This window comes from Mytilus californianus, unplaced genomic scaffold (assembly GCF_021869535.1).
Source record: "Mytilus californianus isolate M0D057914Y unplaced genomic scaffold, xbMytCali1.0.p SCAF_5, whole genome shotgun sequence".
NCBI lineage: Eukaryota > Metazoa > Mollusca > Bivalvia > Mytilida > Mytilidae > Mytilus > Mytilus californianus.
In genome coordinates, this window is record NW_026262701.1 from 34,985,667 (window position 1) to 35,009,384 (window position 23,718).

At 31.6% G+C, this 23,718-nt stretch overlaps 2 protein-coding genes across 8 annotated transcripts in view; one reads left to right on the forward strand and one right to left on the reverse strand.

Annotated features, from left to right (window-relative positions):
• Positions 1-1,149: 1,149 nt before the first annotated feature.
• Positions 1,150-22,630, reverse strand: LOC127701457 (BAG family molecular chaperone regulator 1-like). Its single transcript, XM_052205320.1, has 7 exons — positions 22,522-22,630; positions 18,886-19,017; positions 12,741-12,823; positions 12,366-12,479; positions 11,030-11,200; positions 9,465-9,520; positions 1,150-1,425 (listed from the first exon to the last, which is right to left on the reverse strand). Exons 1-7 carry the CDS (start codon positions 22,562-22,564, stop codon positions 1,407-1,409), a joined length of 618 nt encoding a protein of 205 aa, XP_052061280.1. The 5' UTR covers positions 22,565-22,630; the 3' UTR covers positions 1,150-1,406.
• Positions 22,631-22,862: 232 nt separating this feature from the next.
• LOC127701458 (AMP deaminase 2-like) overlaps positions 22,863-23,718 on the forward strand; it is a 44,494-nt gene continuing 43,638 nt past the window's right edge. For all 7 annotated transcript variants that reach the window (XM_052205325.1, XM_052205322.1, XM_052205321.1 and 4 more), the window contains exon 1: positions 22,863-23,028. In XM_052205325.1, coding sequence (XP_052061285.1) covers positions 22,980-23,028 — 49 coding nt within the window. In that variant the 5' untranslated portion in view covers positions 22,863-22,979. The remainder of the gene's footprint in view (positions 23,029-23,718) is intronic.

Genomic DNA, 23,718 nt, shown 5'->3' on the forward strand with positions numbered 1-23,718 from the left:
TACAATGGTTGAATAAACCAAATGTATTACCATTTTACTCAGTGATAAGAAACTGACCTGAGTGTGAAAATTTAACACTGATCATTGAACCTTGAAAATGAAGTCAATGTCTTCTTGACATTTTTCTGTCATTGGATTGCTGTCTTATTGATTTATATCCTATATTCGTTTTTTTTCATATCAAGGTAAGAATACTCCTGTGAGAAGTGCATGCTCACCTAGGCCTTTCAATAAAATACATTGATTATATAGACTAGATGCAGTTGACCTTTTTGCTGTCGAATCAAAACAAATCTCTGTACAAAATCTTAACATTGATCATTGAACCATGAACATGAGGCCATGTGTCCCCTTTCAATCCCCAATCATATAAACCAAGTATAGTTGATCTTTTTCTTTAGGCAATTAATTAATTTTTTTAATGAACCATGAAAAAGAGGTCAAGGTCATGTGACACCTGTCAAGACAGACATATATATTTAGAACAAACTCAGTTGACCTTTCGTACTAACAAAGAAAATGACATTAGAATGAGAACTTAACATTGAACCATAGAGATGAGGTCAATGTTAGGTAACCCCTGTCAGACAGAAGTGGACATCTAACAATAATTGTATGGACCAAATACACTCATACTCATAGTAACTAAGAAACAGAAATAAACACCAAAACATAGGGTTGACATTCAAAGCAACTGAGAAACTGACCTTTCATTCAGTCATCACTGAAACATCAAAATGAAGTTGTGGTCAACTGATATATGCCAGCAAGAAACTTCAGACAAAAGTCATCTATATGCAAAAAACTGGTTAATATGTAGTTTTTCAATCTTCTTAAATATGAAGCTTTATATAATTAGTTAAAGCTGCTTTCTGATTAGCAAACCTCCATACTTATGCATTTTGCAACATTCATCATAGCTGAATCAAACCATTAAGGAGCAGAGCCAGTATTGTTAATTCTGATTCAGTTGATGAAACTGTTTTTATGGGAAAACTCATCAAATACCAGGTTTATAATTTGGTATGCCAAAACTATAAAAAAAGTCAGTGGCTTACTGCATGAAATTTATTTCTCCTTTAATCTTATCTTGATCTAAACTGTACCATTTGTATACAAGAAATATGAAACACTTTCACAAGTTTTTATGTTTTATTCCTTTTATTATATCTGTTTAACAAATACATAAGATGCATAATAGTTCTGTGTATCATGACAACATTAAACAACAGTATTCAAAGTTTTCCTATTGACATCTACCAGAGACAGACATAGTATGGAAACAAGCAAAGTTTCTTATAAAGAAAATATTTGAGAATGCTGAAGACTTTCCACTGTCAAATGCTACATTTATTCTGAAACCCTGAAATCATTAAATGTCTTTTGTACTTTATTCTTCACTTTGGTCATGATTTTTCTTGTTCCCTGTGGAAAGAAAAAAATTTCTATTCAGCATTATTTTTGAATGAATAAATAAACAACACAAAACAATCGTGACTTTCCTAAAACATCTTAGGGTTTTTAAAAAAAAAAAGATTGTTGGATGTCTGAATTTAAATATAATTTCAAACCGAAAAGTTAAAACATCACAAAACAAAAATTAGGATTTTTGTTATACATGTATAATATTATGTGAATGACATGCGATCATCTTTCATAATCACAAATCAGATAATTTATTCTATTAAATCATGATTGTTGAGTTTACAGACAAGTACTTTACATAAATCCTTGATGGGACTCATTCTTATACTTGTAAATTATTTCATATCATTTTATACATCTGCACAAATTAATATCATATGCATATACATTATTGCAGTTAAAAGTTTAAAAAAATGAACATTATGGAAAACAATATTGCTACTGTAATATTTATATAAGTCAAATCATATAAAGAGACGCACTGGTAAAATAGGAATCATGTGAGATTCATTATATAAAAAAATCCTAAAAAGTAAGGAATTTGATTCTTGAAAAGTATGCTTGAACTGGCCAAAGAAATCAATGATGACATTCATTACTAATTATGAACAAGATATTAATCTATCTTTATGGCTTTATTCCTATAAAAAAGTAACCACCTTAAGTAATATGTGAAATAGATAAGTCCTTATATAAATGGGCTAACCATTTTTTTTTTGTATTAACAGTATAAGTATTCATCAGTGGCGGATCCAGAAATTTTCATAAAGGGGGGCACTGACTACCTAAGAGAGGGCCTGCTCCAGTCATCCTTCAGTGATTCCCTAAATAATCTATTTTTCCCACAAAAGGGGGGGGGGGGGGGGGGGCTGGGCCCCCTGGAAAACCCTCCAAATCCGCCTCTGTCCATGGAAATACTTCCTTCACTGTTAATAGTTATTTCACAACAATTTTACACTCGTGGTCCTCATCAGTAACCTTGCAGTTTATCAAGTTATTTTTTCTCTACACAATAAGCAAATTAGTAAATTTCAAAATTATACCATTGCCAAGTTAAGATAATATTAGCAAAAGTAAATGAAATCTACATGTAAATAACTGTTAAATGAAAATATTATAAACTAAATGTAAATAGATTAGAAGAATAACCTAACAAATAAAAATAATTAAATAAAAAAATATATCACCAACAAAATTACTTTAATTCAACACTCAACCAGCCTTCTCTGAATGGTTAATTCACACAAAAACTGACTACTCATATAGTCCTCATTATGCAAAGAAAACATCCATTAATTAATGATATACTCACCTATTCATGATTTATTGTGATTTCAAAATTTTGTTCCCTTAAGTTTCACATGTTTATACATATCATATTTTCTACTATTGATTATTAACTACAAATATAATTTTGGGCATTTTGAGTCAGTGCATTGTATTATCTGATTTCATCCACTCAGTTTGGTTTCACATTTTGGCCCTGGTGATTTTTTTTAAATATGAAAGTTATTGTGCAATAAAAATGATTTTTAAATAGCTGAAGAATAATATAGCCTTCAAAGTGGGTTTATATACAGGAATCTGATGTTCAGTAGTTGTCATTTGTTGGTGTGGTTCATAAGTGTTTCTCGTTTCTCCTTTTTAATATAGATTAGACCGTTGGTTCCCCGTTTGAATGGTTTTACACTAGCCATTTTTGGGGCCCTATATAGCTTGCTGTTCGGTGTGAGCCAAGGCTCCGTGTTGAAGACCATACTTTGACCTATAATGGTTTGCTTTTACAAATTGTGACTTGGATGGAGAGTTGTCTCATTGGCACTCATACCACATCTTCTTTAATATATCTATTATATGAACATCAAGATTATTTTTGAATGTTTTAAAGGCCATTTTCTGATTGACAGTCCGTATTTCCACATCCTTACTGTACACCCATAGGCAGATTGTTACCATGGTTACACCAAAAAGAGATTATATTTCACCATTTTAACTATTGAAAATCAAATCTACCGAAGATACTGTTTCCATATATATGCACATACGCAACACAAACATTAAGCCTTATTTGATAGAAAGCAAGGGAAAGAGGGTGTCAATTTTAAGTGTTTGTCCTAACTGTGTATTGCTACCTCAGATCTCCAATGAAATTGAGCTTTTCCTCTCAGTCTGAACTCTGTGTTTTAATCCAAAAACTTTGTGTTTTAATCGAATAATAACAAATTTGGAAAATCTGTGCAAATTAAGTTTTGCAAAAATAGGTACATGATTCTGACAGACAGTCTGTATAAACATCACTATTATACAATTATATACCAAAGAACATTCTATTTCTAGACAATATATCTGTCACTCTCAGAAGAAATATTTGGAAAAGCTTAATTTACGACCTATTTAATGAAAAGATGAACAAGAGCTTTTCAGATATTCAAAATATAGATCATATCTTTACTAAACAGTTCAAATGCATACACACCTGATAAATGTCTATCATATACACCAATGAGGATGATGACAACACACAAATACCTTTGACAACTAAAATATTTGCTTTCATACATAAAAAGGGTAAATTTATAATTAGGTAATGTAACGTAAGGTTGCTGGATCATTTATCTCAAGCCTCCTTTTATTCATCTGCCTCTCTTCAAATATTTCTGAATCCAAATTGCCATTTCATTTATATCTAATGAAAAACTGGAAATAGCCTTATATTATAAGTATAACTTTTTATACATTGTGACTTGGATGGAGAGTTGTCTCATTGGCATTCATACCACATCTTCTAATTTATACATGTATATATTATAAAAAAAATAGTTCTTTCATTGCTGTTTTTCATCTTGATGTGTGTTGGTCTTTCTTATTAGCAGTTAAATATGAACATATCCTTCAGTTTAAAAACTTAGTTAAGTACAAATAAAGTCCTTGAATAAAGACAGATTAAGAAATAATATGTTTATGCAGTTTGTGAATAAATCCTTGACACATGATTTCTGTAACTGACAGTGTCTATTTATAAAAGGTTATATTTAACTTGGTATTATGCAAATAGTAGGATATCAATATAAACATTATAACTTAATCATTTCTTGTGTTTTATTTTTAATCATTAAACTGGAAATATTTCTTCAGTTTTGAGCTATTATTTCATATAACTTTACTTTTCCTCACAGATTGAGCAAAAGGAGAGAAAGAGATACTCTTGAATCCTAAGTTTACAGAAATGGAAACATACAGTTTTTCAAAAACTTTTCAAAATATTACTGAAACAGATGAGGATTCTTAGGATGACTATGGTAATATGGTACAGCAGATTATTATATACTGTGGATTAATAATTATCCTTGGATACAAATTTTCGTCAATTTCCTGGTTATAAATAATCAACCAATTTAAATGCACAATGAAGTGCAAGTTTTCTATAGGCTTGTAAGCAGACTTTGGCTAAACCACGAAATCAAAATAGCCATAAAAAATACAATATTTTCTAAATCCTTGAAAATTGGTACCCACGAAAATATACGAATCCACAGTATAGTATTCAAAAAGTAAATGTATAAATTTTACTTTTATTTACATGTGAAACCATTTATTTGTTAAACTATTTTCTTGTATCTGATGTTAAAACCTAAGTAGCTTTTGGTGGTCACTAGATCTCAATAAAATTAAATTCTAAAAAATTGACCAGATGCAAGAAAATTAGTTGGGGTGTATTTTATTCTGATGTGGGGGAAGAGAGAGAGAGAGGGGTGGGAGGGGGGGGGAGGTACTGACAAGTTTGATCATGTCAAAATTCATCAAGCCTTTCATATCTATGTTAAATTTCTTGATGATTGAATAGGGTGATATGATCTGGACACATTAGTGCAGAAATGAAACTTGTGCTGTCACTATGATGTCATAAACATGTTTTACCTAAAGTAACCATTTTACACATAGTTTTTTGATAAATTGGATATAAGCCAATGCCTTACCGTGCAAGATATTTCCCTTACATTAAAATCTTTGAATAAAACATCTTAAAGCAAACTATTTTTTTGGGTAAGTCCTTGGCACATATCTAAATACTATTGACATTATCTTATAGTGAATCTATTTTGGCAGTTGTTGCTGTTTTGCAAAAATTGCAAAAAGTTTGGGCCCATAACAAAAATACATTAGACAATATTCAAAAATATAAATACCAGTGGCATATCCAGAAATTTTCATAAGCCCACTGACTGCCTAAGAGGGGGCCCGCTCCAGTCATGCCTCAGTGATTCCCTATATAATCAACCAAATTTTGCCCAGGCACCCTGGACACCCCCTAAATCTGCCTCTGAATATTGATATCTGACAGATTAATGTCTTATGATCATCTGAAGGATGTTATATGGTAGATTCATAATACTTTTTGATTTTTGATTTTTGAATTCAATGGGTATCATAAATGACATTATCATATCATCTCCTTTTGTTACATCTTTAACTCATGTGCTTTGCAATCTTATTTTAAAATTTTTCACTCTGAAGGAAAATATGGTCACTCAATGAGATGTTTGGACCAAAATATGTTTCACCTTCTGAAAAGCTGACCTATTCAGGTATTTTACAAAACCAGTGAACCTTAACTTGACATTAAGGTCATCTGAAAATGCTATAGCATACAAAATATTGAACTAATATTTTGCCATCTAAAAATAAATCTTTGTCTGCTTTCTTACATGTGTCAAACAGGCATTTTATAGCAATAAATATACCAATTTTAAAACTAAATCAACAAATGTTACTAATAAGGCACTAAAATCATGCTTCACCCTCTTGAGGCCAAAGGGACACTTATGTCCATATGTTTAATGTATGCAAGCATCTGTTCATTAATGTATCTCTTTCAAATAAAATATTGAAGATTAAACAGTGTAATATTTTTCTTCAATTGGTCATTAATGTAATGTCATGACATCATATATCAAATTGGGTGGTAGTTGGACATGTGACATCACAGACGTCAAGCTGCCATATTTTATGGCACACAAAATGCAACCTTATTAAAGTAGCAGCAGCAAGAGGGTTAATGTCTTTACTCCATCTACTGATTAGCAGTAGCATTAATCAATATTGGTTGAAAAACATTTTTTGTATAGGTTATTGATGTGTAATTTAAACTGGGTTGATTAACTCAAAGCAAATTAATGGCAGCATGAGTTTTAGGTAAAGTTTTTATTCAGCAGCCCAGTTCAAACATTGATTCTAGAAAAATTGAGATGTCACTATCATGTCATAATATTGTTTTTGTCTTTCTATTTCAACTTTCTTGGAACACTAAAATATTCCATCCATGCTTATTGAGCATAAATATATCTAATTAAAATTGACAAAGTGTTTACATAGGATACAAAAGCAACTTCAGTGGCATTATCTATTAAAATGTAAATGAAAGAAAAAATTCAAACCAACCAATCACATTCAAGAATTTGTAGAAAATCTAGTAAAAATTATATACTGTATATTCAGAAATTATTGCAAGGTTTTTATTTATGCGAAAAATGCAACTAGATGAGTATCACAATAATAAGAACTCGCATTCTGATATCTTATACATATATCTGTATGCAGATTTTCCATGAAATCACAATATTTTATCTCTCATTTTTGTCCATTCATCATTAAACTGTTAACACAGACATAAAACAAGTCTCGCCTTTTTGTCATTTTGATAGTAAAATGCAAATGTTGAAATTAAAATAGCAATACTTTACATGTAAGCTATTCAAAATACTCAAAGTCAATGAACCATGACTCAAGGTACAGGGTCAAACAATCCCCATGGAGTAAGATGTACCAATGTGAATACAACTGCATGCCATATATCACTGACGTATCACTAGTGGTTCCCCATAAACTGACCTAATCACAAACTAATACATGTAAACTAAGCAAAAGTTTCAAAGTTAATAGACCATGGCCATGACTGAGGGAGCAGGGGCCAAATAATCTCCATGGAAATGAGATATGCCAATGCTATTACAACTACATACCAAATATCATTGACCTACCACTAGTGGTTCCCCATAAACTGACCCAATCACAAACTAATACATGGTTGACGATGCTGCCGCCGCCGGTAACAACATACCTATGTTTCGCTTTTCGACTCTGTCAAGACGAGACAAAAATAACAATAATGAATGCACACAATAATTTCTGAATTTACAGTAAACTGAATGGAAGATAACACTTCATCAGTGGGGATATCGCAAATGTTAATTTCCATATCAAATTACCAGTACATGTGTTTAGGATAACATGAATTGACTCATCAAGGACCATCAAGGGACTATTACTTTATCAACGGTTCTGAAATGTCATTTTAGCCATGTCTTGAAGATACTTCATCTTCATCAATGTACATTGAAGATTAATCTTCATATCAATTTACATTATAAATATCAAAGTATACATTCAAATTTAAAAGATACCATTTAAGCTCTTTCAAAATGCAAATATTTCAATGATATATCTTGCATTAATTTTTCATTGATATAAAAATAAGGAGATGTGGTATGATTGCCAATGAGACAACTATAAACCAGAGTTCAAATGATGTGGATGATGTGGATATGAACAATTATAGGTTGGTCACAGATATATATATATAAAATCAAATTGAGTAGTTTTTTTCACAGAATACTCAGAAATTAATGTGATGTTTTATTAATGCAAAACAATATGTCAATGGCTGAAGACTGCATTTATTCTAACCATCCATCACGCATTCCATATTAAGATCTATCTTAATTTCCTTTCAATTTGATTTAACAAGTTAATTCAGATTTTTAAATATAACACACAAAAATTCAAATATTTGCAGTGCTATAAAATAGTCATTTTTCAGCAGCGAAAATGACCTCTAATGAACTTTATAAAGAAAGAAAAAATAATACAAATATAAAGTTGAGTATGCACAAAACCATGCAAAATTATAATGACAACAGCTAGCATGTCTACACACAACAAAAACATTCACATAAATTCCTAATATATGTATAGTGACTTCAAGTAGCCTGCATTGTTCACATGCCAGTCAACTATAATAATTGAAATTATACCCTGACTGATCTGTAATGGACAATCTAACCCACGTTTGTTTCAAATAAGAAAAGAAGTGCTAAAAGCTAACATCTTAAAGGTCCCTTCATGTTAGTGTAATTCATCTAAGGACTATCCCCACAAAAATTGGGAAAGTAATTACTGTAAATTAAGAAATTATTGAAAGGTTTTTATTAAAGAGAATAATGCGACTGGGTGAGCATCGCAATAATAAGAACTCGCATTCTGATATCTGATCCATAAATCTTAATGCACATTTTCCTGAAATCACAACAAATAATCTCACATTTTTGTCCATTCTTCAAAATCGCAACAATAAATGCACGCAATAATTTCTGAATTTACAGTATTCAATAACTTTCAGCCAACAGCCATAAACGAATGAAATATTGGGATCACTCAATAAAATTATAAAAGGTAATTGTCATAGAACTAGTACCATTCAAACTGTTCAAATTCAAGAATTTGGATATCAAATACCAGTGGTTGATCAATATCAGGTTACATATTTTCAATGATAAAAATCTTTGCCCATAGAAATTTTTCTTTATAGAGCTTGTGACCATGTCAGTTGACAAAAAAGAATCATTGCATGAATATAATTATGAGAAAAGTCTCTTCGGATCTAAGTTCAGTTAAACCTACCCAAACATTTATAGACTTCAAACATTTTCAAAATTTTGAGTTGAAAAAACAACCAAAATAACAAATGATGTAAAGTAATGCAGCAGCTCACATGATTCTTTGAATTAAATGAGGAAAAATAGTAATGTGTAATAAAGTAGGGTCAAATGTGCAATTTCAAACAATGAAACAAATTTCTCAAAAACACACAATTCAAGGCACAAATAAACATTCTAAATTAATTTGAGTGTAAAAGTCTGTGCAGTGCAAACATAACAAAATCTGAGGTAAACGGTAACTAAGGTGCATTTCATATAGACAACCTTGCAATCTGATCCTTCAATCCTGACATCAATCCATCACATCTGTCTAACAGAACCTGCAAAATCAACAATATTAAAATACAACAATCTTTGAGTATTCAAATATAAATAAACTGTTAACACAGAGATATGTCTCACCTTTTTGTTATTTTGATAATGTAAATGATGAAATTTAAATACCGGTAGTAATACTTTAACATGTAAGTTATGCAAATATTCAAAATCAATGAACCATGACTGAATGTGCATGGCTAAACAATCTCCATGGAAATGAGATGTGCCAATGCTAATACAACTGCATATCAAATACCATTGACTTATCAGAAGTCGTTCCCTTTAAACAAACCTAAACACAAACATTAACTTGTAAACTATGTAAAAGATTCAAAGTCAATGAACCATGATGAGGGGGTGGGGCTATATAATCTCGATGGAAACAAGACTTGCAAATGCCAATAAATTTGCATACCAAATATCATTGACTTAACATTAGCGGTTTATCTTAAACTAATCTAATCACAAGCTAATACATTTAAACTAAGCAAAAGTTTCAAAGTCAATAGACCATGATTGAGGAAATGAGATGTGCTAATGCTTATACAACTGCATACCAATTAACATTGGCCTACCACTAGTGGTTTACAATAAACTAGACCTAATCACAAACTAATACATTGCTGACGCTGCTGCAGTCTACCAGTCTGTAACTAAGGAAAGCCACCATTTTGAATTCTGATTTTTTTGGTATGTGCCTTAAAATCTTTTTTTGTCAATATTCAAACCATTCAGAAGGGTACAATAAGTATAAATACGTCTAATGTTTATGTTTGACATCAGGAGTATACCTATGACATCACATTGTTTAGATGCAGGATTGATGCAAACATATATAATTTATAAATAGCATATATCATACAATCTTGATGATTTCTTATCAGAAGGAATCTATCTCTTTATAAATACAATTATAGATTATGTGATTAAATAATTGCAGGACATTAGCTAAACCAATATATTTCAATATGGTTCCGAACATCAACCTAGCATTGTTCTATGAAAACAATGATATTAATTGTGTGAAGATGAAGAGGGAAGCCGTGGACATTGGATTTTGCTTTATTTTAATTTTTTAAATGATTTAACATTTTCACAGACTTTTTCATTTATGGCATTTTTAAGCCAAAATATTTTCGAAAATGGAATTTATTTTAATATATAGCATTAGAATAAAGAGAACTGTCTTGAATTTTAAGTTTGGCCTTATTAAAACTTGATTTAACTGTCGCAAATATCCGTTTACCTAGCTCTGCTATGGATCACTAGGTAAACTCAATTTGCAACAATAAAATCTATGTTTTACAAAGGCCAAGCTTAAAATACAATACAGTTATCTCATAATTTACCTGTATTCTATCCACTATAATTTACCTGTATTCTATTCACTAAAATTTACCTGTATTCTATCCACTATGTGAGGGCCTCAGGGAAGATTAGTTGATTGTATCTAACTGAGTTTACCCTCTTTAAATAAAGAATTTATTATTATTATTATTACTATAATTTACCTGAATTCTATCCACTATAGTTTTTCTTTTCCCTCTTCCTCCTTTATTACTTTCCTCAAATCTTAAGGCATCTAGAGATTCTAATTGTTTCATAAATGTTTCTGAAGTTCCTCCTAGTCTTTTCTTTAATTGATTTAAGGCTGGTAACTTCAAGTCATCATTTATATAACCCTGAAAAGATCAAATCATCAATTATATAACCCTGAAAAGAAAGTCTTAAACAATATTTCATATCTTTTACTTTTTAGTATATGATAAAAATGTTGAAATTCTGACAATAAATAGACAATAAAATATTAATGTACACATTAAAAAAAATAAGAACAGGATTTCTATATAAAAAAGCAAATTAAGCATTTTCCTAATAACTGAACTTGTCAAATAAGGTTCTTGTATAGAATTGATATCAACCAGTCAAATTTCTAAGGGTCTATTATGATAAAGAGAAGTAGCTCAAATAAAAATCTTAAACAATTTTTTCAAACGGTATGTCTGAAGTCTATTATGACTGATGTGGAACATCTACCATCTTTTGAGATCTCAATTATGTGAGATTACTTTTAATCTCCATCATTGCAAAAAAAGTACCTAACACATATTTAGAATTTAGAGTCTCTTAAATAACGGTGTACCGGTAATAGAGAACTATACCACAAGTACAAACAAACAAACAAATTACAAATACAATTATACCAAACCAAAGAGTGCCTTCAATTACTGAATGCAAGCTCAAAGTACTTAACCTGCAGAGATGAACACATGCAGTCCACTATAATATCCATGAAAATTATATTGAAAATGTAAGTTGGCAGTCCATAGTTTAACCCCCAGTTTTGGGTGAAGTACACGTTGCTCAATCTTTAGTTTCTTCTGTGATGTTTTATCGTTGTTGTTTGACTTTTCATAAAAAAAATGTCTGTTTTTATTGGACTTGTGATTTTTGATTGCCTCCTTCTTTCTTTTTTTTAAATACAGGCAACATTTTTCAGGACTTATATTTGAATCAGAAAAAAATTACTAGTTTGAAATATTTGATACAATACAATTACATATTGTTAAACCACAGGATCTGACCCTGCCTATATATTATTACTTAAATGGTACTTGTACACTGTGATGAAGTAATCTTAAGTCTGAAACATTTCCACAATTCATTGATTCATTTCATTAACATTTTCATACACAGAAATTCAAGTCAATCATGTCAATACATTAGCTTTAATATAAATTTTTCCTCCTTAATTCATAAAGAAAAAACATATATTATTGCCATTATGATAGGTATGAAACAATTTAAGGTGAGCCTACAGCTTAAACATTTCAATAGTTTACTTACTCTATGAATACCATCTAGTTCATATGTAACATCACTCAACCTCTTTTCATTTTTCTCTACATCTTTTTCTATATCTAATAACTTCTTCATTTCTTTATCCTCTTGAGGATCTGGCTATAAATAAAATGTGGAAAACAAATGTTAGTTCCAAATATCATTTGATATTATTTGAGAATTATAAAATAGATATAAAATCGTCTGTTCAGATTATCATATTTTCTCTAATGCTGATTTGGACAAGTTTGGTAAATTAATAAAATGCTCATTGGTTAAATTTTCCTAGTGTAATTGTTCACCATACTTAAACTTTTTTCGTAAAATATTAAAACAAAAAATCAATACTTTTTTTTGATAACTTTGCAAATTAAAATATACCTTTTTCCCCAATAACATTATTGTAGCACCATCCCTGACACCTATTTCACTCAATATATCACCAGGATCCTTTAAAGTCTTTCCTGAAAATCATATCTTAATTTATTCATAATTCTAATATGACACTCTTCTTTCACTTTGTAAACAAAGGCATATTCTCATTAAAAAAAAATTCATTTGGATACATATGCTTGACTTCAAAATTAAACTTCCAATGTCATTTGTGTTTTAAGAGAAAGATCTAAATGGACATTTCCAATAATGTTGCTTGCTAGAAAATTAAATGCATCTTTTCTAAAAAAAATGTTTTTCTTGTATTTGCACACTTTTTAAAAATGGTTGGTTTTATAAATTATTTTTGCTTCATTAAATCAAAATGACAGCCTATTGAATGAAAACAATTTTGAATTTTCCCATTGAAATAGACAAAAATTCTTTCATATCCTGCTCTTTACACATTTTAACTAGGTGGGCATTAAATTTGTCAACATTTTACCCCTCACTAACAAAGTGTAAAGATATTGACAAATATAATGCCTACCCGTGTTAAAATTTGCATAGACCATGAAATAAACGAATTATTTCTTAATTTGTAAGGGGTTGATTGACTAATATTTTTGAAAAAAATGAAACAGATTTTAAGTTCAGATAAAATATTTATTTTACACCATTAATATGAGACTTAACAGAAATATGTACCTGTATTTTGAAGAAGAAAAAAGGAACTTTTCAAATTATTGACAACATAATTATGTGCAAACACATTAAATAATAAAATAAACCAACTAGAACTTTTAAAATATCTTGAATATATACTTTCTAAAATATGCTAGTGTATTTTTTTATGATATGGGCTATGAGTTGTTGTGGTTGTTTGCATAAGGTCCAGTGGCAAGTATTTCATTGAAAACCTGGATAATGGATTATAATTCAGCTGGTCAATTGAATCAACTGAATCAGTTAGGATGGAAACAGTTTGAATCAAACTGAAAACAGCAAGGTGTTGCTTTGGGCGCATTGCATTTGCGCCACAAGGTTATATTTCATTTGTGCCAAAAAATAAAAACTACATTTGCGCCATTTTACAGGTAACATATAACGGAAAAGTTTAAAATATCATTGCAACATCGTGAATAAGATTTTTTTTTATTGTATCCTCCCTGGGTACTAAGTGAGCTCATACTCAATCCTAATATACATGTGAGAGTCACTTAGGTTTAAAACTATATAGTGTTCATATGTGTTAGGTGTAAAGATGGACATTGTCAATTCTGAGATAAATAGGCTGTTAGTTCCCTCAATTGGATTGTTTCATAATTTTCATGTTGGGGCTGTTTATAGCCGACTATGCAGTGTGTGTTTTTCTCATTTTTGAAGGCTGGACTGTTGCCTATAATTGCTTTCATCCACTTCATTTGAACTTTGGTGGATACCACATGTCCTTATTTTCATATAGAGGAAACAAGTCTGTAATTTTTTATGCCTACACATCCAGTGTACAAGAGTACATCCGAGTCCTTGCTTACAAGTCTTGTGTCAGAACAAACTTCTGGTTTTACTCCAGTTTATAGTGCTTTCTTTTAGGTTTTATGATCTCGTTAATTTATAACAGAACTGTGTTTTCACATTATTATGAAAAGTCTCTTATTAAGAACATATCAGTGTATTGTGCTTTCATTATGGTTACGATCACTGATTTCGGAGGAATATGTTTAATTATGCAATCAAAAACTGTGGTCTTTTTAAAGTTATTATTAAAATTCTCTTTTGAATAAAACTATTTTTTATACTATTTACCTGTATTTACCTGTATTATTGGCGCAAATGAAATGTTTTTATTTTGGCGCAAATGAAATATGGTTTGTGGCGCAAATGAAAGATTATTTTGGCACAAATGAAATGCCAATTGGCGCAAAAGCAAAGCACTGTCACTTTAATGAGGGTACATTTTCCCTGTTTGTCTGATCTGAAGCACTGCGTTGTTCAACCAATGGAAAACTGTTAAAATCAAATGCTATTTGTATTTGAATGTGGAAAAAATCAGCCTCATTAAATATGTTAAAGACAATAAATAAAGTTATGAGATTTGACTTATCAAATTTTATAAGTATTTCTAAGAAACCTTCAGAAAAAAATTATGAAACTGGCAAACAGTATTGATCCCTTAAAATGTGCTAAGGTTGTGCATATTTCTGTTTTTATTTGACCACACAAAAACAGATAATACATAGAATTTTAAATGATGCTCCCCCATGAAAGAATATTTATATTTTTTTCTCTAAAAAATATCTTATCCTAAATAAAAAGCTATAACTAATTATTAGATGCACATCAGTCTATGAATAGCAGACTCTCTTCCTATATTAACTGAACAAGATTCCATACTATACTGAATTGAACAAGACTTACAAGTGATATTAATTGAAAGATTCTGCATTCAGTTGAAAAAAAATAATTGATGGATAAGGGGAGATAACTCAGTAAATATACAACTTTCAGACATTTTTTAGAATATTTATCTGTGGTTACCAGGTCAATATAAAATCAAATACCAGTCACTTTCATTGTTACAAGTAAGAAAATCATTGAAAACCTGTTTTTATTACTTTACAGAAAAATAATCTATGTCTTTCAAACTGGCGTCCACTACTGAGGTCATTTTATGCAGTGTTAATTCAAGTTTTAAAAAATTCTCATACTGCATCATCCTCACAGTTCAAGAAAGGTTAATCTACATTTGACAAATGAAAATTGTTTAAATCATACTTCAAGCTGTTTGTATTCCTTTATATACTAAAGAGTTAATTCTGTTATATTTAGCAAGAGGAAGAAGACACTACTCCTCTACTACTAAAAAATCAAAATGGCTTCATAAATAATAATTAATAATAGTCTTATTTAGCAATAACTTTCTATGTTTGTTAGGGAGGAGAAGAAAGTAAAAATAAATAACTGATGTTTTATCACATAATACCAGCATTGGAGCTGAAATGAAAATTATTCTTTTCACCACTAATCCAAACATTATCATATAAAATTGAGACTGGAAATGGGGAATGTGTCAAAGAGACAACAACCCGACCATAGAGCAGACAACAGCCGAAGGCCACCAATGGGTCTTCAATGCAGCGAGAAACTCCCGCAACAGGAGGCGTCCTTCAGCTGGCCCTTAAACAAATATGTATACTAGTTCAGTGATAATGGACGTCATACTAAACTCCAAATTATACACAAGAAACTAAAATTAACAAGAGTGGACACACTGAAATGTCTCGCCTGTTTTAGTGTTCATAATTGAATTTATGTTGAAAGTAAAAAAAATAAGTTTATATAAGCTTTACATTAAATTAACATTTTAATGATGAATGAACATGAAGTCAAGGTGAGATAAACCCTATCAGACAAACATGTAGGCCGTACAATCATTCCATACACCAAATTATTTAACATATATTGCCTAAAGTATCTTAGAAACAAACCTCATTGAGGAAACTGAACTTTGACCAATGAACCATAAAATGAGGTCAAGGTAAGATGACACCTGTCAGACAGACATATACACATAACATTCATTCCATACAGAAAATTTTATGAACTTATCACTTATCTGCCAGTTGGAAATGTGAACCTTACGATCATTCTATACACCAAATATAAAAGACCTATTGGTGATAGAATTTGAGATATGGACTTTATCATGAAAACTAAATCTTGTTCACTGGTCCATTAAATGATGTCAAGGTCAAATGAAATATGTCTGACAGATATGTGAACCATGCAAGGTACGCACATGCCAAATAAAGTTATCATTTTACTCATAATAATTGAGAAAATCACATTACAAAAACCATACAGTTTTTTTTCCAAGTAGTTGCTGGACCAAGAAAATGAGGTCAAGGACAATGGACATATGACTGACAGAAACTTTGTCACATAAGGCATTAGAAATATTAAGCTGTAAGTAATGAGATAATGACGCTGCTGCTGCCGATGCCCCTGCCAACGCTGCTGCTGCCGCCCCTGCCACCGCCCCTGCCGAAGATCACTATCATAGTGTCTACATACTACAAATTGTATGGGTTATTATCCACTATATGAAAATATGCTGAATAACTGTGGTTAAGGTTAAATAACATAGTGATATACCATTGATATTGATAATTGTGATTAAACATGGCAGTGATGAGTGATATTATGATTGTTAGATTTTAACACAAGAAGAATATTTAATCACAATCTTTGCAAGTTAAGTGCTGAAAAGTGAAATAGTTTGACATGTGATAATGTTACATCTGCAGTGAGTTATAAAAACATCATAACTGCTGAAAAGGAAAATTATTAATATTAACTATTACTGAAAGAGAGGAATTTTCTTGATACCAGATCAACCAGAAAATCAGTAAATGTGATTCTGTTGTGCAAACAAAATTTCAAAAGTTCTTCAATCTGTACATATTCAGCCAATTAATCTTTATGAAGGGACTGGAGTGAACTGTATTCTATGTTAAACATTCATGCATGAGTGACCTTATTTTAACATTTTCACACCTTCCAATGTTTTTGTTAATCACGGTTTAGTAATGATCCCTTAAAAGTTTTTATTATTTATTATCATTATTAATGTTATTTAAAGATTTTTATCAAATAATCTATTTCAATGTAAGTAATCAGCAGTTAAATAATAAAATACATTCCATACACCAAATATAGTTGACCTATTACTTATAGCATCTGAGAAGAAGACCAAACAACAGAAACTTAACATTGACCAATGAACCATGAAAATAAGCTCAAGGTCAGATGAAACCTGTCAGACAGACGTGCACACCTTACAATCATTCCATACACCACATATAGTTGACCTATAACTTATAGTATCTGAGAAGAGGACCAAACAAGAGCAACTTAACATTGACCAATGAACCATGAAAATGAGGTCAAGGACAAATGACACCTGCCAGACAGACATGTACACCTTACAATCATTCCATACACCAAATATAGTTGACCTATTGCTTATAGTATTAGAAAAACAGACCAAAACACAAAAACTTAACATTGACCAATGAACCATGAAAATGAGGTCAAGGACAAATGACACCTGCCAGTCAGACATGTACACCTTACAATCATTCCATACACCAAATATAGTTGACCTATTGCTTATAGTATTAGAAAAACAGACCAAAACACAAACACTTAACATTGACCAATGAACCATGAAAATAGGTCAAGGACAAATGACACCTGCCAGACAGACATGTACACCTTACAATCATTCCATACACCAAATATAGTTGACCAATGGCTTATAGTATTAGAAAAACAGACCAAAACACAAAAACTTAACATTGACCAATGAACCGTGAAAATGAGGTCAAGGTCAGATGAAACCTGCCAGACTGACACGTATCCCTTATAATCATTCCATACACCACATATAGCTGACCTACTGCTTGTAGTATCTGAGAAACAGACCTAATCACGTAACTTTAACCTTGATCACTGATCCATGAAATGAGGCTGAGGTCAGGTGAACCCTGTCTGATGGACATGTAGACGTTGCAAGGAACCCATATACCAAATATAGTTATCCTATTACTCATAATAAGTGAGAAATTTACATAACAAAAAAACTAAACTTTTTTTTCAAGCAGTCGCTGAACCATGAAAATAAGGTCAAGGAAAGTTCGTAACATAAGGTATTTGCATACAAAGTATGAAGCATCCAGGTCTTCTACCTTCTGAAATGTAAAGCTTTATACAAATAGTTTACGCCGCCGTCGCTGCCGGACAGTAATACCTATGTCTCACTTTCTGCGACTTTCGTCGCAGGCGAGACAAAAATGATACAAGACTAACAAATACCAGAGGCTCCTGACTTGGGACAGGTGCAAAAATGTGGCGGGGTTAAAAATGTTTTTTGAGATCTCAACCCTCCCCCTATACCTCTAGCCAATGTAGAAAAACAAATGTACAACAGTACACACAGTAAAACTCAGTTTAAGAGAAGTCCGAGTCCGATGTCAGAATAGGAAACAAAAGAAAATAAACAAAATGACAATAATACATAAATAACAACAGACTACTAGCAGTTACTGACTACATTATACATGTATCATTCATTTCATTTTACCATGTTTACCTTTATGAACAATTTTCTGACATTCCAGAGGTATTTCAAACATCTCTACCATTTTTTCCATTAAATGTTGTACTTTCAATACCTCAGAGGAATTGGCGGGTAGTTCTAAAATAATACTGTGTCGGACTGAGCCTGTAAAAGAAGCAAGATGTTTTGTATAAATGAGAATAAAACTTAAACTTAACATGCTGTTTGTTCTAGCAACATTTTTATTATCTTATTAAACTTAATCTAAATATCTTCTAATTTTCATATTTAAATCATACTATATAAGTATGTTTCAGACAAATAATTTGCTTTTAATTGATATCAATATGAGATGAAAGATGTTGGGTATACATTGTACGTCATTGAGAAGGCACTGGTCTCCCCCAAAATAACAAAAAGACATCTGGAGGGCACCATACAGTATTCAACAATATGTCAAGATGTAAATCATTCTGAGAGTATGAAAAATACTAAATAAATTAAATTAACAAACTATGATTAGCCATCAACACCAAATTAAACTCCAAATATTTATCAAATGTTAAGATATAACATACAACCACTGACAAGGTTCCTGACTTGTGACAGGCACATGAATATTTGGCTCGGTTAAACTTCCTTGTTGGTTTTTTTTTAGATCTGAACCCTCCCCCTTCTTAATCTACAGATGGCAAAAAACACTCTAGATCTCTGGTCAGTAAATTATAGGATACATTGACCCATATAGCACATGGATTGGCCCTATTTTTTTTATATTGATCACATTTGTTATAAAATGGTATTTGGTTTTATATATTTCATGGTATTTGATTAGAATAAATTGACTCAGGTAGTATAACTATGTGCTTGATCTCCTTGATTTAATTTTGGAATTGATTGTGTGATCACCACCTCCTCTCCTAAAGTATGATACAGCAAGGATTTGTATGTCATATTTGTATGTGCATGATGTGCACTTCTTGCGACAGAGAGGTTTACCTTGACAAGAAGCATTATCTTGTCATTCATGTAATTAAGAGTAGCAATATGAATTATATCCCTGAACATATATTTATGTTTTCTACATTACCTTACTCATATTATATCATGACACTTTTATAAAAGGGAAATCAAAACACTGATGTGGGCACCAAGGGAATGTGAATATGGGCAATGTTATACCACACTAGTAAGACCAATTATGGAGTATGCTTGTATCATTTGGGACCCAATAACGCAGAAAAACATCAGAGAGTTAGAAATGGTGCAGAGAAGAGCAGCACGTTTTGTAACCGGTGACTACAGAACCACCAGTAGTGTAACCCAGATGCTTAAAACCCTGCAATGGATCGAATTACAAGAACGTAGAAAGAGAGTAATGACCATCATGCTCTACCGCATAATACACCATCTTGTTGCAATACCACCAGAGCAATACTTAATACCGAGGGGTGTAGCATTAACAACAAAAGGACATGACACCAGATTCCTACTACCCTTCTCGAGAATACAAAACCACCAGCAATCATTTTTTCCATCTGCAATTCGTCCGTGGAATGAACTACCATCTGCTGTCGTCACATCTTCCACTTTGGAAGGATTCAAAGACAGCCTCCCGACACCTGCTTCATGTTAGATATCTCAGTTTTAATTGTATATAACACCACGATGGCTTTTAACCGGATTTGTGTACATAGTATGTTGGAAAGATGTTTCCTGTGGGCAATGTGTAAATAGTCATTAGTGATAATACACCAGAGGTGGTATGCAAATTATTGGAAGAAGAAGAAATAGGTAATGGATCAACAAGTATGTGGGTTAACACGATTGTGGGTGAACAGACCCCTGATTCAATCAGTAAATGCCAAGTATAACAGAATATTCATGTAATTGAACTGGGACTATTACATGTATATACTATAAGTATAATAGTCCCAAAATTGAATAATGTAAAGTGCAGAGGCAGAATTAGGACGACATATACAGTTAAAGTATAGACTTTTTACATATTTCACTCCTATTGTTGGCTAGTTCAGGCCCTCAACTAATCCCTTTTGGCATTCTGTGCCCGGATGGATTTTCTGATTTGGCCGCCCTCAGAGGGCAGAAATCCAAAAAGGATTAGCCCTCCCCTAGTCCAAATACTTATGACGTTTTGTACGGCTTTTAGATAAACTTTTTTGGGATGCCTAGTCCAAATAATTATGATGTTTTGTACGGCTTTTTGGTAATTTTTTTCTAGACGGCATAATTATTTGGGTATCCGGTCGTTCCGTCCCCAAACCGATCCGGCCCCAAGTCGATCCGGCCCAAAGTCGATCCGTCCCAAGTCGATCCGGCCCACATCGATCCATCCCTACGTCGATCCAGCCCCATAATAAAATATGAATAAACTATATTGACTTTGGAGGATTTTGTGACAAAATTTAACAATTTAATATAAAAAGTATCGATGATGGATGACAACAGGTAAGTGAAGTATTGGAGTACCAGTCAAAGAATTATTTTAAATTAGCTGTATTTTAACCAAATAATTTGAAATAATGTAAAATGCCATTTTCCGTGTATCTAATTTTTATGCGACAATTCTTTACTTATAAAGATATTTTTCGCTCGTATTTACTGTAATATATTATTGATTATGTCAAAGTCATGTGATTCGCTACGGTGGAGTTGACCAATACGTCGAAAAAAACGTCACTCAGTCATTTTGAAATTCAAATTACAGTAACACATTGCTTAGGCTGAGGATGACAAGCATGACGCCTTCAAAGCTACAAAGTATTGAGCAAGAACGTATTGACTTCTATTTCACAATTCCACCCAACAGAAAGTAATATTCTATTACACTCTCATGAAAAAAAGTTCCACAGCAATATTATTTACCTACGAAAACATGTTTAACCCCACACGCCCCAGCCAAAAAATTTTAATACTACGCCCCCCTTTCCAAAATTCTGAATCCGCCCCTGTGAAAGACTTGTTAAGATCACAGTCAACTGAAAGAAAATGCTAATTAATGCTGATTAATGTTGATGTCTGTTGATTGTACTAAATTCTGTTATATACGTTTTCATTATAATTATACCCAATAATCTTGAAAACTTGTAATGAAAACATAATCAACGTATTTGTTTTAAAGTCATCTAAAGAAAATATTTGTCAAAGGCCAATTTTTTTTTACCGTACACCTTTTACATTATAATAAGATTCATAAACATTTATGAATTACAATTAATATATATCTTTATTTTTATTCCTTATAAATATATTTTTTTATTGGGCCGGATCGACTTTAAATATGGGCCGGATCGACGTTGGGCCGGATCGACGTGGGACGGATCGACTTGGGCCGGATCGACGTGGGGCCGGATCGACATGAAAGCATTATTTGGACTAGCCCTAGGCCTCCCCTTTTCAAAATCCTGGATATGCATCTGAAGCGTAGAAAAATTTATGGTAAAGCAATGAAGAATTTGCTAATACAATACAGATACAAATAGCATATTCAAATTTTTACTGATCATTGTAATTATAAATGAAATCAATTTAAGAATCTATGTCTATGAAGAAAATGACAGTCAATATGGATACGGTTTTGTCAGTTTTCATTTTCATACGGGTATTATGCATTGGTATATATATATGGACTAAATATTTGATAAAAACCATGTTTGATATTTAATTTCATGCGGTGTCTTTGGTCTGTCATGTTGATAGTTTTGTTTTTCAAGAATCAAATTTGATTGCCAATGTCAACATTCATAAATAAATTCTAAACCACAAAATAAAGGAGGAGACACAAATAAAATCCGGACACGATTATTCAGCTAAAAATTATTGATAACATCAACGTTCGTTTATTTTTTATCAATATTCTATCATATGTGTAACGTGTAACCAAAAAACATACGATTTGACCTAGGTCAATTTTAAATAATCGTTTTCAAGACATCAAAGGAAATAAATACATTTACTTGGCCTTTTTTTTATCAGTTATGTCCCTTGGTCGAGTTCTCTAATGTTAGCTTGATACGTAAAAAATAATTAGAGAAACTGCTGCTGTGAGATGCATTATTAATATTCATCAACTTTAGTTTTGTGTATGAGGCTAAATACAAGTTAAAATGAACGGAAACATATCAAATGACTTAAAGAAAAGACCAGCCGCCGCAGGTAAATGTGTGAAATTGATTTCATCAAGTTCAGAAAGGTCAAACGTCTGCATCCTTATAATTTTTATTGTGTAATATTTTTGGGATTAGGCTAGATTGCCTTAAAATATACTAACAATGTAAATAGTTTATATTCTGTACATGCATATAAATTTCTATCTATGCATATATATACAAATTGTACAAACTTGTCTTCAGAATTTTAGGATCTAAGCCATCTTAGTATAATAGTTATAGTCATCATAGTATATTTTTTTTTGCATATGGTCAGATCATATGCTTTCATACGTCATATGAATTCTTACTATGCTTGCTTTTTCAACGGAAATTGTGACGTCACAATGAGTTCTTAATAGCACAAAAACACATAATCAACATGATAATACGAGGAAACAATCACACAAAAATGAGAAAAATTCATGATGTATCTGCCACATTAATACTGAGGCTACATGTACATGCAGCGTTTTTATATACCACGCTGGGACTTAATATGCTATCCCAATACATAGATCTTCTGATTGGTCATGTTGGTGCATTTTCACTGAAAGCGTCAGAAAGCATTGTATCTTTACTTCACAATTGTCTTATGACAAGTTTTCCCCCAAATGATTCCAGGTCAACTCAGGGCAGTCCATTATTAAATAGAAATTGGAATCTTGTTGTGTTTTACATCCCAGCACTACTGTAA

What these genes read in the sequence shown, in the direction of transcription:
- LOC127701457 (XM_052205320.1), bottom strand. Translation starts at nt 22,564, where the DNA reads ATGACAGACCAAAGACACCGCATGAAATTAAATATCAAACATG. An exon ending in TAATGTTATTGGGGAAAAAG is followed by an intron (nt 12,480 to 12,740) that starts GTATATTTTAAT and finishes TTTTATTTATAG; the next exon opens with CCAGATCCTCAAGAGGATAA. An exon ending in AACTAGATGGTATTCATAGA is followed by an intron (nt 11,201 to 12,365) that starts GTAAGTAAACTA and finishes TGATCTTTTCAG; the next exon opens with GGTTATATAAATGATGACTT.